The 20223-nt window shown below is 46.0% G+C and overlaps 1 protein-coding gene across 1 annotated transcript in view; it reads right to left on the bottom strand.

Moving 5' to 3' along the window:
* Positions 1-6821, bottom strand: part of cpxm2 (carboxypeptidase X (M14 family), member 2) — a 48204-nt gene extending 41383 nt beyond the window's left edge. Inside the window, exons 1-2 of the mRNA XM_080789706.1 lie at positions 6082-6821; positions 6-110 (exon numbers count right to left, since the gene is read on the bottom strand). Of these exons, the coding sequence (XP_080645832.1) occupies positions 6-110; positions 6082-6484 (508 nt within the window). The 5' untranslated portion in view covers positions 6485-6821. The remainder of the gene's footprint in view (positions 1-5; positions 111-6081) is intronic.
* Positions 6822-20223: the final 13402 nt, after the last annotated feature.

Genomic DNA, 20223 nt, shown 5'->3' with positions numbered 1-20223 from the left:
CTCACCCTCATAAACGGCGCCGTACCGGCCCTCCTCGCCTTCTGAAATGCTGTTGGGGCTTTTCAAGGCGCCCTTCTTGGTCTTTTCCGCCTTCCTGTTGGTCGTTTTCCCTGCAGGTAAAGGGAAGGACACTTCATGGTCATGGTGCATAATGCAAATACGTTCAATGCTTTCGTCCTCTTTGCATTCAGGCAGTGGTGCGCTGCACACAGAAACGAAGTACATTTGCTTCGTACTAGTATGCTTTTAACCCTGCAAGACCCACGTTACAATAATACGATATAATTTTATTTATTTATGAATTAATTAAAACATTTTTTTTATGTTATCTTTTCACCTAAACATCATCATTGATGTTCACTGCAATGCAATTGGTCATGATATTTGCATATAAATACCCCCCACAGAGGCAGAAATTCACACAACTTAAAAATTTATTTTTATTTACCTTTTTGACCTTTAACCCTGATAAAAGTAAGTAAAATGTCTGTAATATATATATATTTTTTGTGCTCATTAGAATGTCTAGAACATGTTTTATTTATTATTGTGAAATATCCCCCACATGTAAATTATTAATTTATTATTATTATTATAGTACAAATAGTAGTACGGTTGAAATCTCTTTTTAGAAGTAGAAATTTGGTGGTCAAATGCGGAAGTAGCCGGTTCTTCCGGGTGCTTCGAAACGCCACTGAGCAACTTCCACTGAAATTAATATCGTGGGGGCGGGGCTATCGCTCCGGTTCAGTCTCTATCCTTTTATTACTCCATGGTCAGGTCATGTCACAGACTCCATATTTGGGTACAACTGACCACCAGGAACTCCATATATGGGGCCAACTGACATAATAAGGCTGACATTGTGGACTCCAAATTTGGAGATGACATTAGTACATAAGGATCTGTTCTCTCAAAACTGTGGATAATAGGCAGGCTATAATTTAAGCACATTAACTCAATCACTGTAACCAGTGCCTCTTCAACCTTGCAATCATTAACCAAGTAATCAAAATACCAGCTCTATAATATTTAAACCCCTAAAATCAACGAAGAGATGAGTGAGACGATCAGAGTTTCTCTCAGAAACGTCATCTTCTACGTGGCTTTTCTCCGAGCCCTTCCTTACGTCTTAAAGACGCTGGGCAACATCTGACCGTATAGCAGCGTGTCTTTGCTGACCGTTTCAGCGCAGCGTGGACTCTGGACAGAACCCAGAACCACTTTCAAATGGACCTAGACTGGAACTCACCTATGCTTTTTATGGCATATTATATAGGCAGGATCCGCCGGGAGAAACTTTAGGCACAGCTGCTGGACATGAGACGAATTAATTAGAACGACAGAGAGGAGTGTGTGCGTCAATTTAACAAAGAGGATATTTAGTTGTCATTGGATATTGGATTTGTCCACAATTCCATGCTGTATTGATGTTGGTATACCATAGGGTCCATTTGGTTTCACTTTACACTCTCAAGAGTTCCTATCCATTTGGTTACCAACTCTCCAGGACCACTGGTGGTCCCCGGACCACTGGTTGAAAACCACTGTGCTGAACCAATAACACGCAGCCGTTCAGCACTGATCCCATGTATTGAACCGACTACCTGAGGGGTTCAAAGCATTAAATATACCCAGCGTGAACCCGGGGGGTGTGGAAGGGGTTTTTACATTCCTAGAGGAACTATGAGAGCGAGGAATGTGCATTTCACTTGACTGAGTGTCAGGTCATGATAGGCCCCATGCGATAACAATCTTTTACACATCTGAAAGCCCTTATTGTCAGCCTACTCTGCATGCAGGTTATAGTTATATGCGCCGAACAATGCTTTAAGCTGCGCATGTGATTTAGGCTAATGGATTTCGATTGTGCTACAGACGGAGCAGCATGCAGCGATGTGATAATGGATGGCATAAACGCTGACAATATCAGGCGCCAATGAACCTTGGAAAATGTCAGCTTGGCCATGAAGCGTTGCCAGATTTTACATTAAACGAATTAATGTAAAAGATACAATACAGTACACGGTACAGCAAGGAGACCTCTGGGAAGACCAAGGCGCAGATGGAGGGATTACATCGACTCACTGGCCTTGCAACGCCTCGGGATCCCCCAGGAGGAAGTTACTAATGTTGCTCTGGAGAGGAATGTCTGGAGCTTTCTGGTGGAGCTGTTGCCCTCGTGACCCGACTACGGATAAGCGGTTGAAGATGGCTGGATGCTACAGCATAGATTAGTCCAATTTCATACACAGTACATATTAGGACTAAAACATCACCCTCATCCTACTGTTCATGTATACGATCCAGGGATGGGAATAATCGATTAATTCAATCATTGATAACCTTACCGATAGATTAACTGGTTAGTTGATAAGCAACGTTTACAAATAAATGAAAAAAAATCTGAGAATTGAATCCCTCAATGTCTAACATAAAACAAAGGGGATATTATCTTCCTTAATTAATCAAATATGTGTTTGACCAGTTGCATTGCAATACAGGGCCAGGAAATGGCATATTTTTCACGAGGAATAAAATGAAATGAAAAGTGCACCGTCTTGTCTGTCACATCACATGCAAAAGCAGAGACGTTTCTGTGGCTGCCAAAGGTGGGGGAGGGCTTTTTGTTTTAACTCGCCCACTCGCGTGTGCAGACAGCATTACAGTCACAGAAAACCTCCCAATGGTGGAACCGCAGACTTTTCTGTCAAGTTTAATTGAATAATCTGTTAACAGCTGTTAATGGAAACGGATGATAGCATGACGGTCACAGTCACATCACCTTTATATATCCCTAATTGGATCAGATGCATATAATTTCAACATGGTGGCTTCCAGACTTTCCCATGTCAAGGACCCCCAGTTTCACATGCATTAGTCTATGGGGTATGGACCCCCATTTAATGGCATTTCCATCTCTGGGACCCCCAATTTATAAAAAAAAAAATCTAAGTTAATTTAACTGAGAGTGTACAAATGGAACCGGGTCCCTTTTAGTTCCATTTGTACACTCTCAGAGTTACAGACCCATTATGCCTCCATTTGGTTCCGAACTATCATTTAGCTGGGGATCCCCTGGAACTCCCCCAAGGACCCCTGGGGGTCCCCGGACCCCACTTTGGGAACCACTGCTTTAGCAACTCTCAACAATGACGAGGAAGCTGATTAAGCGTCTTCCTTCTCGAGTCACATACACTTGCAGCAGGTGACCCTGAGGCTTATGGATGCCTGACCCATTAAGTCACTGTCCTTGCAGCTGCTTCAAGTTATCTGCCATCGATATACTGTATAGGACTGCAGACCAACCCTATACCTTCATGTTATCTGCCATTGGTATATAGGACTGCAGAGCAATGCTCTACCTTCGTGTTATCTTCCATTGGTATATAGGACTGCAGAGCAATGCTCTACCTTCGTGTTATCTTCCATTGGTATATACCGCAGTGGTTCCCAAGCTGTGGTGCGTGCACCCCTTGTGGTGCGTGAGCGAGCGCCTTCTAGGGGGTGCGCAACATGAAAACTCTAAAGGTTTTATTTTAAATATATTAACATATTATGCCAATATATGTCAAGCAATGCAGAATATAGCCTATGCTGCATGCATATATTAAGCCATATTCAGGTTCATATACATATATGTGGATAAATAGGAAATATATGTCTCTATATAGCTTATGGAATTTATATTTCCATGTGGGGGGGGGTGTCAGCTATAGGTCGGGAGGTAACATGGGGTGCATGGCCAAAAAGGTTTGGGAACCGCTGTTATATATAGGACTGCACACCGACCCTATTCCTTCATGTTATCTGCCATCGTTGCGACGCATTGTGAGCTTGTAGATCTGCTATTTTCAAAATGTTCAGATACAAACTCATACATTTGAAAACTTGAAATGGCACATTCTGCATAGTGAGCACTTTCTACTTTTGGTACTTTACATACATTTTGATGCCAATACTTTTGTACTTTTACTCAAGTGCATTTTGAATTCGGGACACATTTACTTGTACAGTACATTGCAGTATTGATACTTTTACTTTATACACTAAAAAACTTTTTTCCAACCAGTGCCCTCAATAGTACCTTCATGCCTGTTAGCAACAGCCTGCCAATCAGCGGGCCAGGATGGAAACCTGCCTCCAGACTATGCCCGTATCGTTGCACACGCTGCGAGCGAGCCCCCTCTCAGGCTCATGACAGGCTCCTGCCATTGCTCGCTGCCTTTAGGGGGGAGGATTATGGAGCTCTGCACGTGTGTTTCGCGCAACACGGTTTCGCTAATGCAATCCTTACCACCGCTGAGCTGCAGGCAGTTGGATAGGCTTATTATACTGTGGAGGCCACACAGAACCCTAGCTGGCTCTGATCGGTGTCCAACCCATTTAGACCTGACGATGAAGATCTGTGCATCTGTGTCACCTTAGCTTTTAATCACTTTAACCATTATTTTATACTCTAAAATAGCAGATACAAACTCATTGTGAGCTCTGTCAACACCCCCACTCCAACTCTGCCTCCCTCCCCCACAAGAACCTTGAACCTTGTGCAAATCTTTGAATAATATTCTTTCACAGCAACCGTTGTTAACTCATATCTTTGCTTCTGCGGGGGGTCCCTGTATGGAACAACAGATTTTCAGATGGGGGTCGGTGGTCACTTAAAATTTGCGCGCGGGGTCCTTGACCTTGACATGAAGTAGTTTATGAACCACTGATATAGATATGTTTTTCAGAAAACTGTCGAGACATTTTGTCGAATCTGGTCTCGGCCAGGTCTTCATGGACTAAGGAGGGGTGAGGTATGACTATACCTGGGGCTATTATATTGTTTAGTTTTCTTCTTCTTCTTCTGCACATCCATCACCGTTTCAATTGAATTCAGCTGGTCCTCTTGAGTGCCTAGAAGACACCAGGGTTCTGTCTTACATTTTCCATTTCGATTCTTCAAGCAGTGCGAGGGTGTCTGGGGGGGCATGTCAGTTCACTTTGGGGATGAAAGTAGGCCGTCTCCTCCATGCCTTTCATGAAATGAAAAGCTGCTATTTGAACTGCTTTGATTTTTGACTCTGAACAACTTTATCCTCTTTAAATCATATTTCAAATGCTCACGCAATGTGCTAAAATAACAATACGATACACAATGCCAGGCATTCCCTTTCATTCAGTGTTGTGCCATTAGTCAGCAGCAGAAACATTGAATCAACAGTTAATCGACTATTTTTGTCCCATTAATATTTATATCTAACATTATTATACAGTTTGATAGCTTGGGAAATTAAGTGAGAACTTTGAGTTCTACTTTTATAGACTTCACTATACCCGATAAGTCCCTTCGGTGTTCTTAAATTTTAATGTTTGTTTATTAAGTTTCTCACAAAAATTTGAGCTGTGCTCTTTTTTTTTTTTAATTTCTAGCACAACTTTGTTTTTATAGTTCGTTTTAAAGAGTGCTATATGCAAATAAAGTTTACTTCATTGTTACAGCATTATTTGGCTAGTAATAAAAAAGCTATACAGTATGGCATCTCGTGACAGTTGTCATCACAGTCAAGTAAGAGTTTTATTATCCTAGAAGTTGTGCCCACACACAACTTCCTTGTCACAGACAATGTCTTATGATTGATTCCCATGGTTTAGACTAGGGTCTTTTGTATGATTGCTTTTTGTACAGAATTTGCACAGTGGGGTGAATAGGCTTTTAGTACACTCAAGACCATAAGGCTGAAGCGTGGAGTGAAAAGATAACACATTTTATTCCATCGTGCTGAGCACTGCACGTAAAAATCCTTAGTCTTAATAAAGCCCAAACTACACCAAAGGGTCAAATTGCAACTCATTGAGCTTTATATGTGTCACCTTAGACCTTAGCTTTTGGACTTTAGCTATTGGAAAATTGCGAAATCTTTAAATATATGTTCTTTCACAACGAACATTTTTTTAACTCAAATCTTTGCTTCTGGGGGATCCTGGAACAATATATTTTGAGACCGGGGGGTCGGCGGCCAGATACATGGGTCCTTGACATGGAAAAAGTTGACTTTGAACACTTGGCTGCAGTGTGGAAGTGCCTTTATTTACCTGGCTTGGGTTCAGTGGGCGTTTTACCCGTCTTCTCGCTGCGGACCGCCTTGCTCTTCTTGGGCACTGCTTTCTTCCTGAAAGGCCCCTCCTGCACGCCATCGGACACCGAGGCCACAGGCTGCGGCTGCTCCTCTGGCTCCTCGACCACGCGGTTGTACCGGTCTCTGGAAAGCAGTTCCTGTATGTAGTAATCCTCGTCGTCCGCGGCGTGGCCCTGACCCAGGGGCCCTGCGAGGATCCCCAGCAGCACCAGGAGAGCGAGGGAGGAGACGGGGCTGAGGCGCCGCCGGCGTCTCGGTGTGGTGGTGGCCCCGGGCGGCGGGGTCGTCGTCGTCATCATCATCATGGTCGGGTCCTGGAGTCGTCGTCTACTGCCGTTGCTGCTGCTGACAGGCTGCATCCCATCAACTGGCCTCCCCCTTCCTTCCCACTCCGACACGGGGAGTTCACAAAGTTCTCCGAGTGCTCCTAGGCAGCGGAGCCAGAGGGTCCATGGAAGCCTCAGACTGGGAAAAATGCAGGGAGGGGGGGGGAGCGATACAGAGAGAGGGGAAGACGGATGGACGGACGGACGGACTGAGAGGAAAGCAGAGAGAAAGTGATTTTCTTCTTTAAATGATGTCAGGTGGCTCAGGTTGTTTCTTTTTCTCAAGTCTTAAACAAATGTTGGTCTACGGAGAGAGACCACACAGTGGTTTTGTGGAGTGAGTATGGGTATACTAGTGAGACACTGTGTATAGGCATATGAGGAGGCTGTCTGGGTTGTGGTGCACATTGACACTTTGCTCCACAGGATCTGCTTTCATCTACGTGCCCTCCCACTCGGGGTCTGGGGCAGGGACTGAGTTTTGGAACCGGAGTAAAGTTTGCTCTTTTCCTGGAGGAGGGGGGGGGGTTAAAAGTTCCTTTACCCATTTGCAATTCAGTAAAGCACCCCAGAGGGCTCTCTCTAACTCATGTCAATTTATACCTTTTTTGCGTTGACAGATGCAGCCTGCATGGATTCCCCCCCCAAAAAGCAAAGACTGCTGTGAAAAGCATTGGTTTATTTGGTTGTCACCAGAGCTGCCAGTTCCGCTTCACTTGGGTTTTGAACAACCGAGACACATAAGGACACACAGCAATTATACTAGTCTACACGGTGTACTCGTGGCGCAGAAATGTAAAAAAAAACACATTATCCCGGCTTCCTCTTGTGTGTGTGTGTGTGTGTGTGTGTGTGTGTGTGTGTGTGTGATGCCCAGACCTGTTTGGACCTAGTCATTTACACATTAATGAGCAGTCTTAAGTATAAACGGAGCGACTTTCTCTTTCTCTCTGTGTGTGCAGCAGCATCCAGGCATGCTGCAACACAGAGATGGAACTATGCCCTGTGTGTCAGGGCTCATCACATCAGCGCTGTCTGTTTCTCATCCTACCTCGCTCCACTCTCTGCTGGCTCTCTCTCTCTCTCTCTCTCTCTCTCTCTCTCTCTCTCTCTCTCTCTCTCTCTCTCTCTCTCTCTCTCTCTCTCTCTCTCTCTCTCACTCTTCATCCACACAAACGCCCAAGCATGCTGGCATACTACAGGCTCTTTCTCCCACTGTGTCTGTCGGTCTCTCTCTCTCTCTCTCTCTGGAAGTGCGCACACAAATTATTCTGCATGCCAGCAGCAGAATATGTGCTATATAGTATACAATACTGTATATAATATGCTGTATAGTCTCAACATAATAGTTCATATAGTCACACCCCCCAATACAATAACAAAGGCTAAAGTCAAAGAGTCCTTATTGCACAACGCCTGAGTTTAGTTAGTTACATTTACCCACCTATACCTATATACAGTATACTTCCGTGGTGTGTGTGTGTGTAGTGTGTGTGTGTGTGTGTGTGTAGCCGCCTGCCTTGCAGGCGTCAAGTAATTAGTCATCGGGAGGAGTGCAGGGATTCCACGGAGCAACTTGCTCGCACAACCAAATAACTATACTGTATGGGAGCTTGACATTTCATCAACCTGAGGCAAAGCAAATTAACCCATTCTGACCTGAGATCAGATTCATACGAGGTTTCCACTGGACACACACTGGTCTGATTAACCCATTCTGACCTGAGATCAGATTCTAAAAATGTCAGTCGTTCTTCGATTTTTCAAAAATAGCAGACCTACAAGCTCGAGCTTGTAGATCTGCTATTTTTCAATAGCTAAAGCATAACATGATGCCAAAACGGGTTCCCGGTCAGAATGGGTTAAGGGGAAGATCACAGCGGTGCGGCGTGGCCTCGTGGCGCCGCCGGCTCAGTGGGCTTCCCGCTCACCGCTGAGCCTCTGCACGGAACACTTTGAGCCTATTGGTTCATTAGCGGCGGTGGAGGAAGTACTCGCATTTTGTTTACTTTTAAGTAAAGGTATATCAATACTGCAATGCAGAAGAAGTACACTCTCCAGAAGTAAAAATTTACACGAGTAAAAGTATATCAAAAGTCCCACTTCATGTCTAAACGTCTTTTGAAAATATCCGATCTACAAGCACACAATGTGAATGTTTTGTATTGATTGAATGTATGGTTTGTCTCTATCTCTATACGTCGTCCTCAGACGAGCCCTCCATCTGCGTCTCCAGTCATCTCGGTTCTCCATACTGTACATCTGGCCAGCTCATTTGTGCTTTCTGCACCAGCATCTTTCTTTAGTACGTCCACATAATTGTAATAATTGATAATTGAAATTAGAATTACTCAAGTAAAAGTACAAATACGTCAAAATTGTATACTTGAGTGCAGTACTTGAGTAAATGTTCATTAGGCGTACACCTTTTTTTCTTTCGGGGGGGGGGGGGGGGGGGGATACAGTGTGCTGCTGGGTAGAGGGGGGTTGGACGTTGTGCTCAGAAAAGGTCGCTTGGAATTTTTTTCTTCTACGCCCCGGTGTGATCAAGAGGCGTCAGCCGGCTGGACGGGTTCTGAATAGAGGCAGGAGAAGCCAGGGGGGGGGGGGGGGGGCAGAGGGCTTGACGTGGGCTTAACGGGCAAGCGGAGTGGAATGGACGGGATCTTAGTTGTGGGGGCGGACAGATAGCTGGATGAATGCTCAGCTGGCACAATCCCCCCCTAACCAACCATGAGGCAGGCACCCACTCCTCATTTACAGCACGCCCATGTGAGCTCCCCATCGGCTGAGCTAAACTGCTGGGGAGGGAGGGAGGAAGCATGCAGGGTGCGAAAAGAATCCGGGGGGCTGAGATGAGGACAGCAGCCATAGCGCGTGTGTGTGGGGTGGAGTGGGGGAGAAGAAGGATGCTTTGTGATTTTGACACAGAGGCGTCGAGACAAGATACATCCTCCCACTCTGCACACCTTAACCCATTCTGACCTGAGATCAGATTCATACGAGGTTTCCACTGGACACACACTGGTCTGATTAACCCATTCTGACCTGAGATCAGATTCTAAAAAATGTCAGTCGTTCTTCGATTTTTCAAAAAATAGCAGACCTACAAGCTCGTAGCGCGCCACTCGGTGGCGCGCTATGAGCTTGTAGATCTGCTATTTTTCAATAGCTAAGGCATAACATGATGCTAACGCCAAAACGGGTTCCCGGTCAGAATGGGTTAAAATAACTATACGGCTTTGCAGAATGTCAGCCTGCTCCCAACCAATGCACGACATACTGGTGAGGGCGGTGCGGGCGAGAAAGCCTGTATTACTGGAGCAATTAGAATGGCTGCCCAGTGTGCGCTGCCTTAAAGACTCCACCACGACAACCACCAGAACACAAGAATCCCCCTCTCTGTGCTTATAGTCAATTAAAAGTTAGCCATATGGAGATTTGAGCTGACTTTGCAAGATCACTTCTTTCAGTTCCCCCTGCAGTGTATACAGTATGCTGACTGAATGCATCTTTACTTAAGTATTTACTTATATTGCACTTTAATGAAGACGTGTGTCCGTCTGTCCTCTACATTGGCTGTGGCATCAACAGATGGATATCTTCACCTTCACCAAAAAAGCATCACTGTCGGGTGAAAAACCTCATGCGTCCAAAACCGTAGCTTTCTATAGCTTTTTGAGGGACGCTGCCCCTCCTATGTCCTGCAGCTTTGAGGGTCTGTGTAAACACAAACATTGAAGACGAGGCTGAGGACGCAAATTGTGATTTGCAGGCGTGATTGGGTGGGGGATGTGCCATTGGTTGAGAGAATGAGTTGATGTATGATGATTTCACTTGTCTATCCTGTATGGCTTCTCTCTCCTGATTGGATAAAATTGGTATCCCAACCTGAAAATATCTTTTAAGATCTGGAAGGACAGGGAGACCCCCGTTACTGAACAGCAAACACTCTTTATGATTAAAGAAAATACAGTGTCACTGCACCTTTTTAAGGTGGGCTCATGAAGTAAAGATAATTATGTAAAACGTGTTGCCCGAGGGGGACAAAAATAATAAGTGGACAAACCAGGCACGCCTTTCAAGCGACAAGGCCAAGCACACGGCCCGGGAAGCAGGGACGTTGGGACAATGGCTGTCTTTCTCACAAAAGAGCACGCAGGGCAGCGGAGTGACAGCGTCTTGCTCCCTCCATAATCTCTCTTAGAGAGGAGAAAATCCCTGGCTGGATTCTCATTAATTGGGTGTCGGGGAGTGAAGTGACAGGTTAGAGCTGCTGCAGTCGTAGTTAAAAAAAGAAGAAGAGAAAAATCCCTCACCTTATAATTAATGAACGGGGAAATCTGCTTTGATTCATGAGGGACTGCATGGGCTTTCGGTACATTCAGTACCGATATAAATCTTTAGGGGTGGAGAGAGAGAGAGAGGGTGAAATTAGTCACAGGTTTTTGGGGAAATGAGAAAAGTGCACCAAAATAGAGCACTCTTGTTCTTCTGAGCCCAGAATAGTAGATTGGTGGACTGATGGGTTTAAATTGAGATGTTGTACAACTCGGGCTGATTGTAGAAAAGTGAGGTCTTTCCCCCACCCCCACCCCTTTTCTGGAGTGGAGCTACTGGTAATGTAGGATGAGATGGAAACCTGACTGTGAAACAACGCGACCTTATAGTGTCCCAGATTTCGACTTAAGCTGCTGCCGGTGAAAAATGTGCAGCTGAAGTGAGACTGTAATGAACCCAGAGTTCCTTCAAAACGCTGGGTACAGGCCAACTACTATTAGCATGAGAGTGATGGTATTGGTAGCCCCCCACTCTCCTTGACGCTGCTAACATATGTACACGTGCACACACATATGCGCGCACGCGCTCTCACACACACACACACACACACACACACACACACACACACAAGCCTGAGTTATTCTCCATTGCACGCGGAAAATAACCGATCCACAAGCTCACAGCACGTCACTGCATGACACGTTTGTGAGCTTGTAGATCTGCTATTTCTGGTGCATGACACCATTGTGCAACAGAATATAAGTCGTACGTTATGCTCACATATATTTTGTGATCATCCATCAGATAAAACCGTGTGCGTGCGTGCATGTGTCTGTGTGTGTATGTCAAACTGGCTCGCAGCCCAGTCTGTCTAACGAATTCTGATGTTGAGAGGACAAACAGATCCCTTCCCCCCCCCGACAGGGACACGCTACCTCGTATCATTTGTTATTTACATGTAAAATAAAAAATAAAAAAAATCCAATGTGACATATTCATGGATCCATAACAAAGTTTCCATATTACGACCTTGGAATCTGCCTTAACCCATTCTGACCGGGCACCCATTTTGGTGTTGGCATCATGTTATGCTTTAGCTATTGAAAAATAGCAGATCTACAAGCTCATATCGCGCCACCGAGTGGCGCGATACGAGCTTGTAGGTCTGCTATTTTTGAAAAATTCGAAGAACGACTGACATTTTTAGAATCTGATCTCAGGTCAGAATGGGTTAATCAGACCAGTGTGTGTCCCATGGAAACCTCGTATGAATCTGATCTCAGGTCAGAATGGGTTAAGTCTCCTCCAGGCATGTGCATTTCATTATAGGGGTGGGTGGGGGGGATCTCAACTACTGGCATTATCTACATCTGGGCAGGCGATACAAAAGAAAAAACGAAATCCGTTGAAGAATGGCTTCAACCGCTACTGCGTGCCGGATGATCCCTCAAGGGTGACACACGGGGTGTGTACTCACATTTAAAAACTGTCACTGTGCATACATTTTAGAGACAATGTGTGTCGTGCTGACTGGTGGTAACAGCCTGTGCTCTGGAAAAGGACTACAGGGCAGAGTGCCAACTTCACTTCATTTTTATTCTTCTCAGGGAAGGAAAAAAAAGCGAGTCAGAAACTATAAAAATGCAAAACTTCTGTAAATGAGCTTATTATAAAGTTCACATCCTCTCCAAGCAAACATCATCAGAGAGGCGCCTTTGGTTGACTTCGGGGCTTCCTCGAAAGCCCAACTCAAACAGATAAAACAGATACAGTTTAATTAGGCACAGGGGAGCCCATGGTACCCATGGTACCTGTGCTCTTAAAACAGAGACGGGGGAGGTTGCAGAAACCTGGAGCACTTCGCCGATAGGAATACATGCACCATGCAGTGTCACGAACCTTTCTCGACCTGATGTCGGTTATTATCAAGAATGTGTTTTTCTGTGTTCTTCAGAAAGTATACTTGCTCATAAATAATAACACACTGCCTGAGAAAGAAGTTGTGCGAGTTGCTCAATATTGATTCATTTCACATTTGCAAAGGCTAATTTAAACGGTTGTTAACAATCATTAGCGGAAACCTCATCAACATTATCTAGATGCTGATGTTGTCAACTCAACGTATTTAATTTCATGGTCTAGTAGTACAATGTGATAACAAATATAACTGATTCCCACCCTGTCAGTATGCACATCGGACCGCGCTAAATCAACAGCGTGGCTGTCACTCAAACACTCAAAGAATCATAATTATTTTCTCGTGCAACAGGTACGATTTTGATCAGTAGATAGAGCAGTGGTTCTCAACCTTTTCAAGGTTTCCCAAAATAAATGTACTTGTACAGTACAGTACAGATGACAGTTTTTGCGTGGTGCTAGTCACTCCAAGGAACAGCAATGTGGGTCCCTATATGTCTCCAAGTCCACTTGAGTACGGAACAGTACGAGTAGTACAGTATGAGTAGCCTACTACAGTACAGTATGAGTAGTACACTACAGTACACATAGTACAGTACAGTATGACTAGCACAGTACACTGAGAGTAGTATGAGTAATACAGTACAGAGTACAGTACGTATAGTTGCACCACTCAGTTCACACAGGTGTGATTTTCTTATAGTAGTTTGTTGATTACTGTCATCTTGGGACCCCCAAAGAGGAGACCCCCTGGGGGGGTATTAAAAAAGGTCTTTAAAGTCCTTACATTGTCACTTTACTGTCATCTTGGGACCCACAAAGAGGAGACCCCCTGGGGGTCCCACTCCCAACCCACAGGCTGAGAACCACTGAGAACAGGTCCTTGGTTATTGTCAACTTTGTGCTATATGCCGGGCCCTGGGCCGTGATTCTAGCTGGGCCCTGGGTCGTGATTCAAGCCGGGCCCTGGGCTGTGATTCTAGCTGGGCCCTGGGTCATGATTCTAGCTGGGCCCTGGTTCGTGATTCAAGCTGGGCCCTGGGTCGTGATTCTAGCTGGGCCCTGGACCGTGATTCTAGCTGGGCCCTGGGTCGTGATTCTAGCCGGGCCCTGGGTCGTGATTCTAGCTGGGCCCTGGACCGTGATTCTAGCTGGGCCTTGGGTCGTGATTCAAGCTGGGCCCTGGGTCGTGATTCTGGGCCCTGGGTCGTGATTCAAGCTGGGCCTTGGGTCGTGATTCAAGCTGGGCCCTGGGTCGTGATTCTGGGCCCTGGGTCGTGATTCTAGCTGGGCCCTGGTTCGTGATTCTAGCTGGGCCCTGGGTCGTGATTCTAGCTGGGCCCTGGGTCGTGATTCTGGGCCCTGGGTCGTGATTCTAGCTGGGCCCTGGTTCGTGATTCTGGGCCCTGGGTCGTGATTCTAGCTGGGCCCTGGGCCGTGATTCTAGCCGGGCCCTGGGTCGTGATTCTAGCCGGGCCCTGGACCGTGATTCTAGCTGGGCCCTGGGTCGTGATTCTGGGCCCTGGTTCGTGATTCTAGCTGGGCCCTGGGTCGTGATTCTGGGCCCTGGTTCGTGATTCTAGCTGGGCCCTGGGTCGTGATTCAAGCCGGGCCCTGGGTCGTGATTCTGGGCCCTGGTTCGTGATTCTAGCTGGGCCCTGGTTCGTGATTCATGCTGGGCCCTGGGTCGTGATTCTAGCCGGGCCCTGGGTCGTGATTCTGGGCCCTGGGTCGTGATTCTGGGCCCTGGGTCGTGATTCTGGGCCCTGGGTCGTGATTCTGGGCCCTGGGTCGTGATTCTAGCTGGGCCCTGGGTCGTGATTCTAGCTGGGCCCTGGGTCGTGATTCTAGCTGGGCCCTGGGTCGTGATTCTAGCTGGGCCCTGGGTCGTGATTCTAGCTGGGCCCTGGGTCGTGATTCTAGCTGGGCCCTGGGTCGTGATTCTAGCTGGGCCCTGGGTCGTGATTCTAGCTGGGCCCTGGGTCGTGATTCTGGGCCCTGGGTCGTGATTCTAGCTGGGCCCTGGGTCGTGATTCTAGCTGGGCCCTGGGTCGTGATTCTAGCTGGGCCTTGGGTCGTGATTCTAGCTGGGCCCTGGGTCGTGATTCTGGGCCCTGGGTCGTGATTCTAGCTGCGCCCTGGGTCGTGATTCTAGCTGGGCCCTGGGTCGTGATTCTGGGCCCTGGGTCGTGATTCTGGGCCCTGGGTCGTGATTCTAGCTGGGCCCTGGGTCGTGATTCTGGGCCCTGGGTCGTGATTCTAGCTGGGCCCTGGGTCGTGATTCTGGGCCCTGGGTCGTGATTCTAGCTGCGCCCTGGGTCGTGATTCTAGCTGGGCCCTGGGTCGTGATTCTAGCCGGGCCCTGGGTCGTGATTCTGGGCCCTGGGTCGTGATTCTAGCTGCGCCCTGGGTCGTGATTCTAGCTGGGCCCTGGGTCGTGATTCTAGCTGGGCCCTGGGTCGTGATTCTAGCCGGGCCCTGGGTCGTGATTCTGGGCCCTGGGTCGTGATTCTGGGCCCTGGGTCGTGATTCTGGGCCCTGGGTCGTGATTCTGGGCCCTGGGTCGTGATTCTAGCTGGGCCCTGGTTCGTGATTCAAGTTGGGCCCTGGACCGTGATTCAAGCTGGGCCCTGGGTCGTGATTCTGGGTCGTGACTCATCAAACTGCCTGGGCCGTATTTTGTGCTCCAGGTCTGCAGCCACCCCCAGACAGACACCCCCATCCCCCCATGAGTCCGCTTCCACTCACTGCAGTTGACAAGCAAAGCCAGAGGGGAAAGCAAAGCAGCACTGTTCTGTTCTCAGACATAAATAGAGGAGGCAGGCTCCTCAGACCCAGCTCTCTGTCTCTGACTGTTCTCATATCCCAGTACGCTATGGGAGGCCTGAGAAGATACAACATGTACGTTGAATAATTACGATTTTAAAGTCCTGGTGAAATGGGTTTTTTATGGTCATTTTATTTGGACATTTCAGTCTGAAACTGCCTCGCAAACCAATCAGGAGGCGACGGTCCCATACCTTCAGGCTATATGAAACGATGGAATCTCACTAACTGAAGTTGTGGCCGCAGAGGGCTATACATTTTGAATATATTATGTAAATCTTCTCTTCTGGGGGATCCCCATGGCACCGTCCAGATTGGGATGTCCGCGGGCCAAATACATAATACAATTTTGGGGATCTTTGGCACGAAAAGGTTTTAGAAACCAGGGATTCCGCGGCCAAATCCAGATAATTGACATGAAAAAAGTTTGAGCTCCACTGGCCCGTTTTTCAGAAAACTGTCAGGATTCTTTGTGTATAATCTGGTCTCAGCAGGTCTTAACCCATTCTGAACGGGAACCCATTTTGGGGTTAGCACTATGTTATGCTTTAGCTATTGAAAAATAGCAGATCTACAAGCTCATAGCGCGCCACCGAGTGTACGAGCTTGTAGGTCTGCTATTTTTTGAAAAATCGAAGAGCAACTGACATAGAAGACATTTTTAGAATCTGATCTCAGGTCAGAATGAAAACTGTCAGGATGTAGAAGACATTTTTAGAATCTGATCTCAGGTCAGAATGGGTTAATGGGTTAATCCGCTGACCTTCTGAATACCGGCCCAAGTAGAATAATAAAAGCATGAGAAGTATTTGATATTGCTCCCATGTGTCTATGGAAATTGGAAACCATGTTAGACGTGGCAGGTGGCCGCTTCGTTCTCTCCTCCTGATGCAGACACATACACACACACACGTGCAAAGCAGTATGCTTTGGAGTCCTGTTAGCTCTGTTGACAGCTTTTGGCCCATGTCCGGCTTGGAGCACGGTGCGCTGTCAGCCAGCCCACTAAATGAAACACTGTATATGTATAGCCTGATTCTCAGTTGTGTAAAGTATAACTTAAGTGCATTTAAGGACACTTCACCCTTTTTGCAAAAAATAAATAAATGTTAATGACGTTTAGAAGATTTAGACCACTTTCCTGTGGGTCTTTATGTGTGTAATATCATATGTGTGTAATATATTGAAATGAGACATTCTGCATAATGACTACTTTTACTTTTGGTACTTTAAGTATATTAAAATATTTCTAAATTGCAGTATTGATACTTTTACTTAAGTAAAAACAGTATAGCCGATATTTATCGGTTGTTGATAAGCATACATTTTGCGTTGGCTATGTTGGTAACTGGGTGTGTTGGTTATCTGCAGCCTACTACTAAGCTAAACAAAAAAAACTAAATAAACATTTATCGGTATCAGTATCGGCTAATCGCCTAAATTGTTATTTTTAACATCGATATCGGCCAAGAATTTCAATATCGATGCATCTTTAGTGGTTTTAATTAGCTTGATTACCGTCTACAGATCCCAGGCTGCATGGAAACCAGACAGGGTGAACGCTTGGCATGCAGATGCAGGTGTTTGTTCGATCTTGTGTAATGCAGGAGTGGGTTTTGGCTTTATTCACGAATAAAGGTCATGTGAGGATATGAAATTGAGTTGAGGTGCACTTTATTTGATCGGTGGAGCAGGTTCACAAACAGTTTGCGGGCTTATCCTGTTTCGTCTGATGGTGTGTTCTGGAGAGGTCTCATATCCCTAATACTGATGAGTACAGCACAATAGCGCTCATTGCTTTCCCCTCCTCCTTTGTTATTGGACTGACCAGGTACCGAAACATTAGCCTCTAGTTTCCGATTGCATGTTTTCTTGAATTACTCTGCCTTTGTTGGCAGTTCAAGTGAACAGAGAATGTAGGCTAAAGCTGCGGCCAGTGATAGAGTGAGACGGAGGATAGTTTAGAAGTCTGAGCTCGGGCTTAAAGAGCGAGCGAGCGGTCTAATCAATACAAGGAACGTTAACGGCCAGCTGGCCTATGGCTGGTATTTCTCAGGCTGCAGAAGATGATGTACAAAAACAGCTGAGTATGTGCGAGATCTAAAGTGGAAATAGAAAGGATATTCTTCCAATGCGAGGTGCATGGCTTTGTTCGATCTCTGACGGCACACAACTTAGACATATAAATTGGCAACGGCGATTTGTGATTCAAAGGCTGTTTGCTGAGAGAGACCTGTTGACACAAAGCCATTATGGACTTGCACAGGCCTGCAAAACTGCTCTGATAAACCCTCCAATGACAACATCATATCTCTGTCGAGTTATTATGGCTTCCCTAGACGCCCTCCCTGCAAAAGCGATATTGCAGCTGTCAACGTATCTGGAAAACCATTGCTGCCTGCTGATAGGAAAGGATGTCGAGGACGTCCGGACACTATGCGTACTTGTCATCTTCAGTTAGCGTACAGCGGGTGACCGACAGCAAAGGCTCTCCCTCTATTCATCACGCTGTTGGAGGTGTTCGCTTTACGTTATGCTAAGTGGTGGCCTGAGTCTCGGTGTGCTATACCGAACGACCCCCATTTTCCTCTTCTCCTGGACACCTGTGTTCCTCTGCATTCCTTCCATACTGGTTGTAGCTGGGATGAGCTCCAGTTGGATGTGATGTGACCACACCTAAACAAACCATGATGTGCGTGTCAGTGAACTATAGAGTGACTAATTGGAAAGGCGGAATGTGTCGGGACGACTGTTGCCCAGGTACTTCATTTAGCATCTCTCTTCAAATGCACTTTGAAGAAGAAAGTTTTTGACACATTTCATGTGTCAAAAACAAACATTTTCCCCAAAGAAAAGGTCAAATTATTAGGCAAGTTTATAAAACAACTTTATACATATAATCAACTGTCTCTTGCACACCATCAGTGGAGTATACTGTATGCACAGATAAAATAGTTATAAAAAAAACCCACCTGCACATCTTTCTCAATAAAGAAAAGGTTTCATAGACAGCGTTTAGGTCAAGGACCTTTGTCAGACATAATCATAAATGTTTAATAGCACAACGTTTTGGTCATGTTCATGGCATCTGAATGACTTGACGATCCTTGACCGAAACCTTGCGATATTAAACTTTTCTTTATTGAGCAAATGTTCAAGTGTTTTGGATTATTTTATCATGACATAATACTCCAGGGGTTGACACTAAGGTCTCAGTGGCACTTGCCTGTCAGGCAAGTACAGGTCACAAATGTTGATATGTAAAATGTAGACTTGTAGAACAAATTAAGATTAACGACAGTCACTTTGAAAAATGGAACGAGCGCAACTGCTAATTGTAAAAAAAGGTACCATCGTTCTTCATGAATAGCCCAGCGCTCAGGACGGAGATTAATAAAAAGGACAGATATTTATTGATATCAAAACCGATCGCATCGCTCCCCAGGCTCCCCAGGCTGTTGGGCAACATTCGATGTCATTTCCGGTTGGGACGTCATCCAAAATGTTCTCCCCCATTTTAGCGGATCAGATCGAAAATCTTAAAACGTGAATAACTAAAGATTAGGTCCATCGCGGTCCCGTCGCTAGTCGTGTTAGAATGAATCATACCTCCCGTTGTTGTCATTCGCCTCTGGGGTGTTTTGGCTACATCTATCTAGTTTCAGCTACAACCGGGATAGCACCTGGTGTGTCGCTATTTTGTGCTCCGTTGCTGCAAATCGCTGGGCGCTCTGATTTAATGGTCCTAAATACCTGAATGCATTTGCCCGTCGGTGCAACCTGAAAGCAAACTCCACTGCAACATTACATTTACTTGTCATGCCCTGCAGGCAGTCGGGCAACCCCTGAATACTGAACTATATATTATATGGAATATAATATTGTCCAGCATGAGTTAAGTGCTACTGGGCACGACAGGAAGCACAAGGTTTACTGTATGTATGCCGGAGTTGGACACTGCTGATATCCACGGGCTGTATAGCTTACTGTACCCACGGGCACCCTGAAGTACATCTGGTCAACGAGTTGTTGGGAGGAAATTATTCACCCAGGCTGCACAGATGCAGTCGCATCAGAATTCTGTGCAGCGCTTTGTTGTGAAGCACTTGGCTGAGGTCTGAGATGCGAGCGGATGAGGAGCATTGACCCTGGAGAGAGACACACACACACACACACACACACACACACACACACACACACACACACACACACACACCTACCTCACGTAGCTGCAGTAACAGAGCACACAACAGCAGGAGGACAAGAGTCCTGGGGAAAGACAAAAAAAAAGTACAAGTTCACATCAGGATTAGAACATCCTCCACACAGATAGAGATCCTGGTCCAATAGAAACAACTTCAGTACAATCAATATCTAGCCACAGGGGAGACTCCCAACGACTAGACAAAACCATGTGTTTGCACAAAATAAATAGTGATCTGATTCGGAATGTTCCATGCTTAGGTTACTGCAGTCAACTGTGGCGTTTTGCCTTGCTCTGTGGTTGTTTGATTGTGATTTATCCTGTACATTTTGTTTTATTTGTTTCCTTTGCATTGAAGCGAAAACCCACTAAATGTGGCCGATTCAGAAGTCGACAGCCTGAGCCTTTTTGAGCACCACAACTATGTCGAGACATATTATTCTGAATCTTCGGCCTATATACTGTAGGGCCCATTTCTACAGTATAGTGTCCAAAAGGGATAACATTGCATAGTAGTTTATATCACAAACAGATGCTCCGGGGC

The sequence above is a fragment of the Protomyctophum bolini genome (genome assembly GCF_963924005.1).
Source record: "Protomyctophum bolini genome assembly, chromosome: 18".
NCBI classification, from domain to species: domain Eukaryota; kingdom Metazoa; phylum Chordata; class Actinopteri; order Myctophiformes; family Myctophidae; genus Protomyctophum; species Protomyctophum bolini.
The sequence above is the reverse complement of the archived record's forward strand: the minus strand, read 5'-3'. Positions and strand labels throughout refer to the sequence as shown.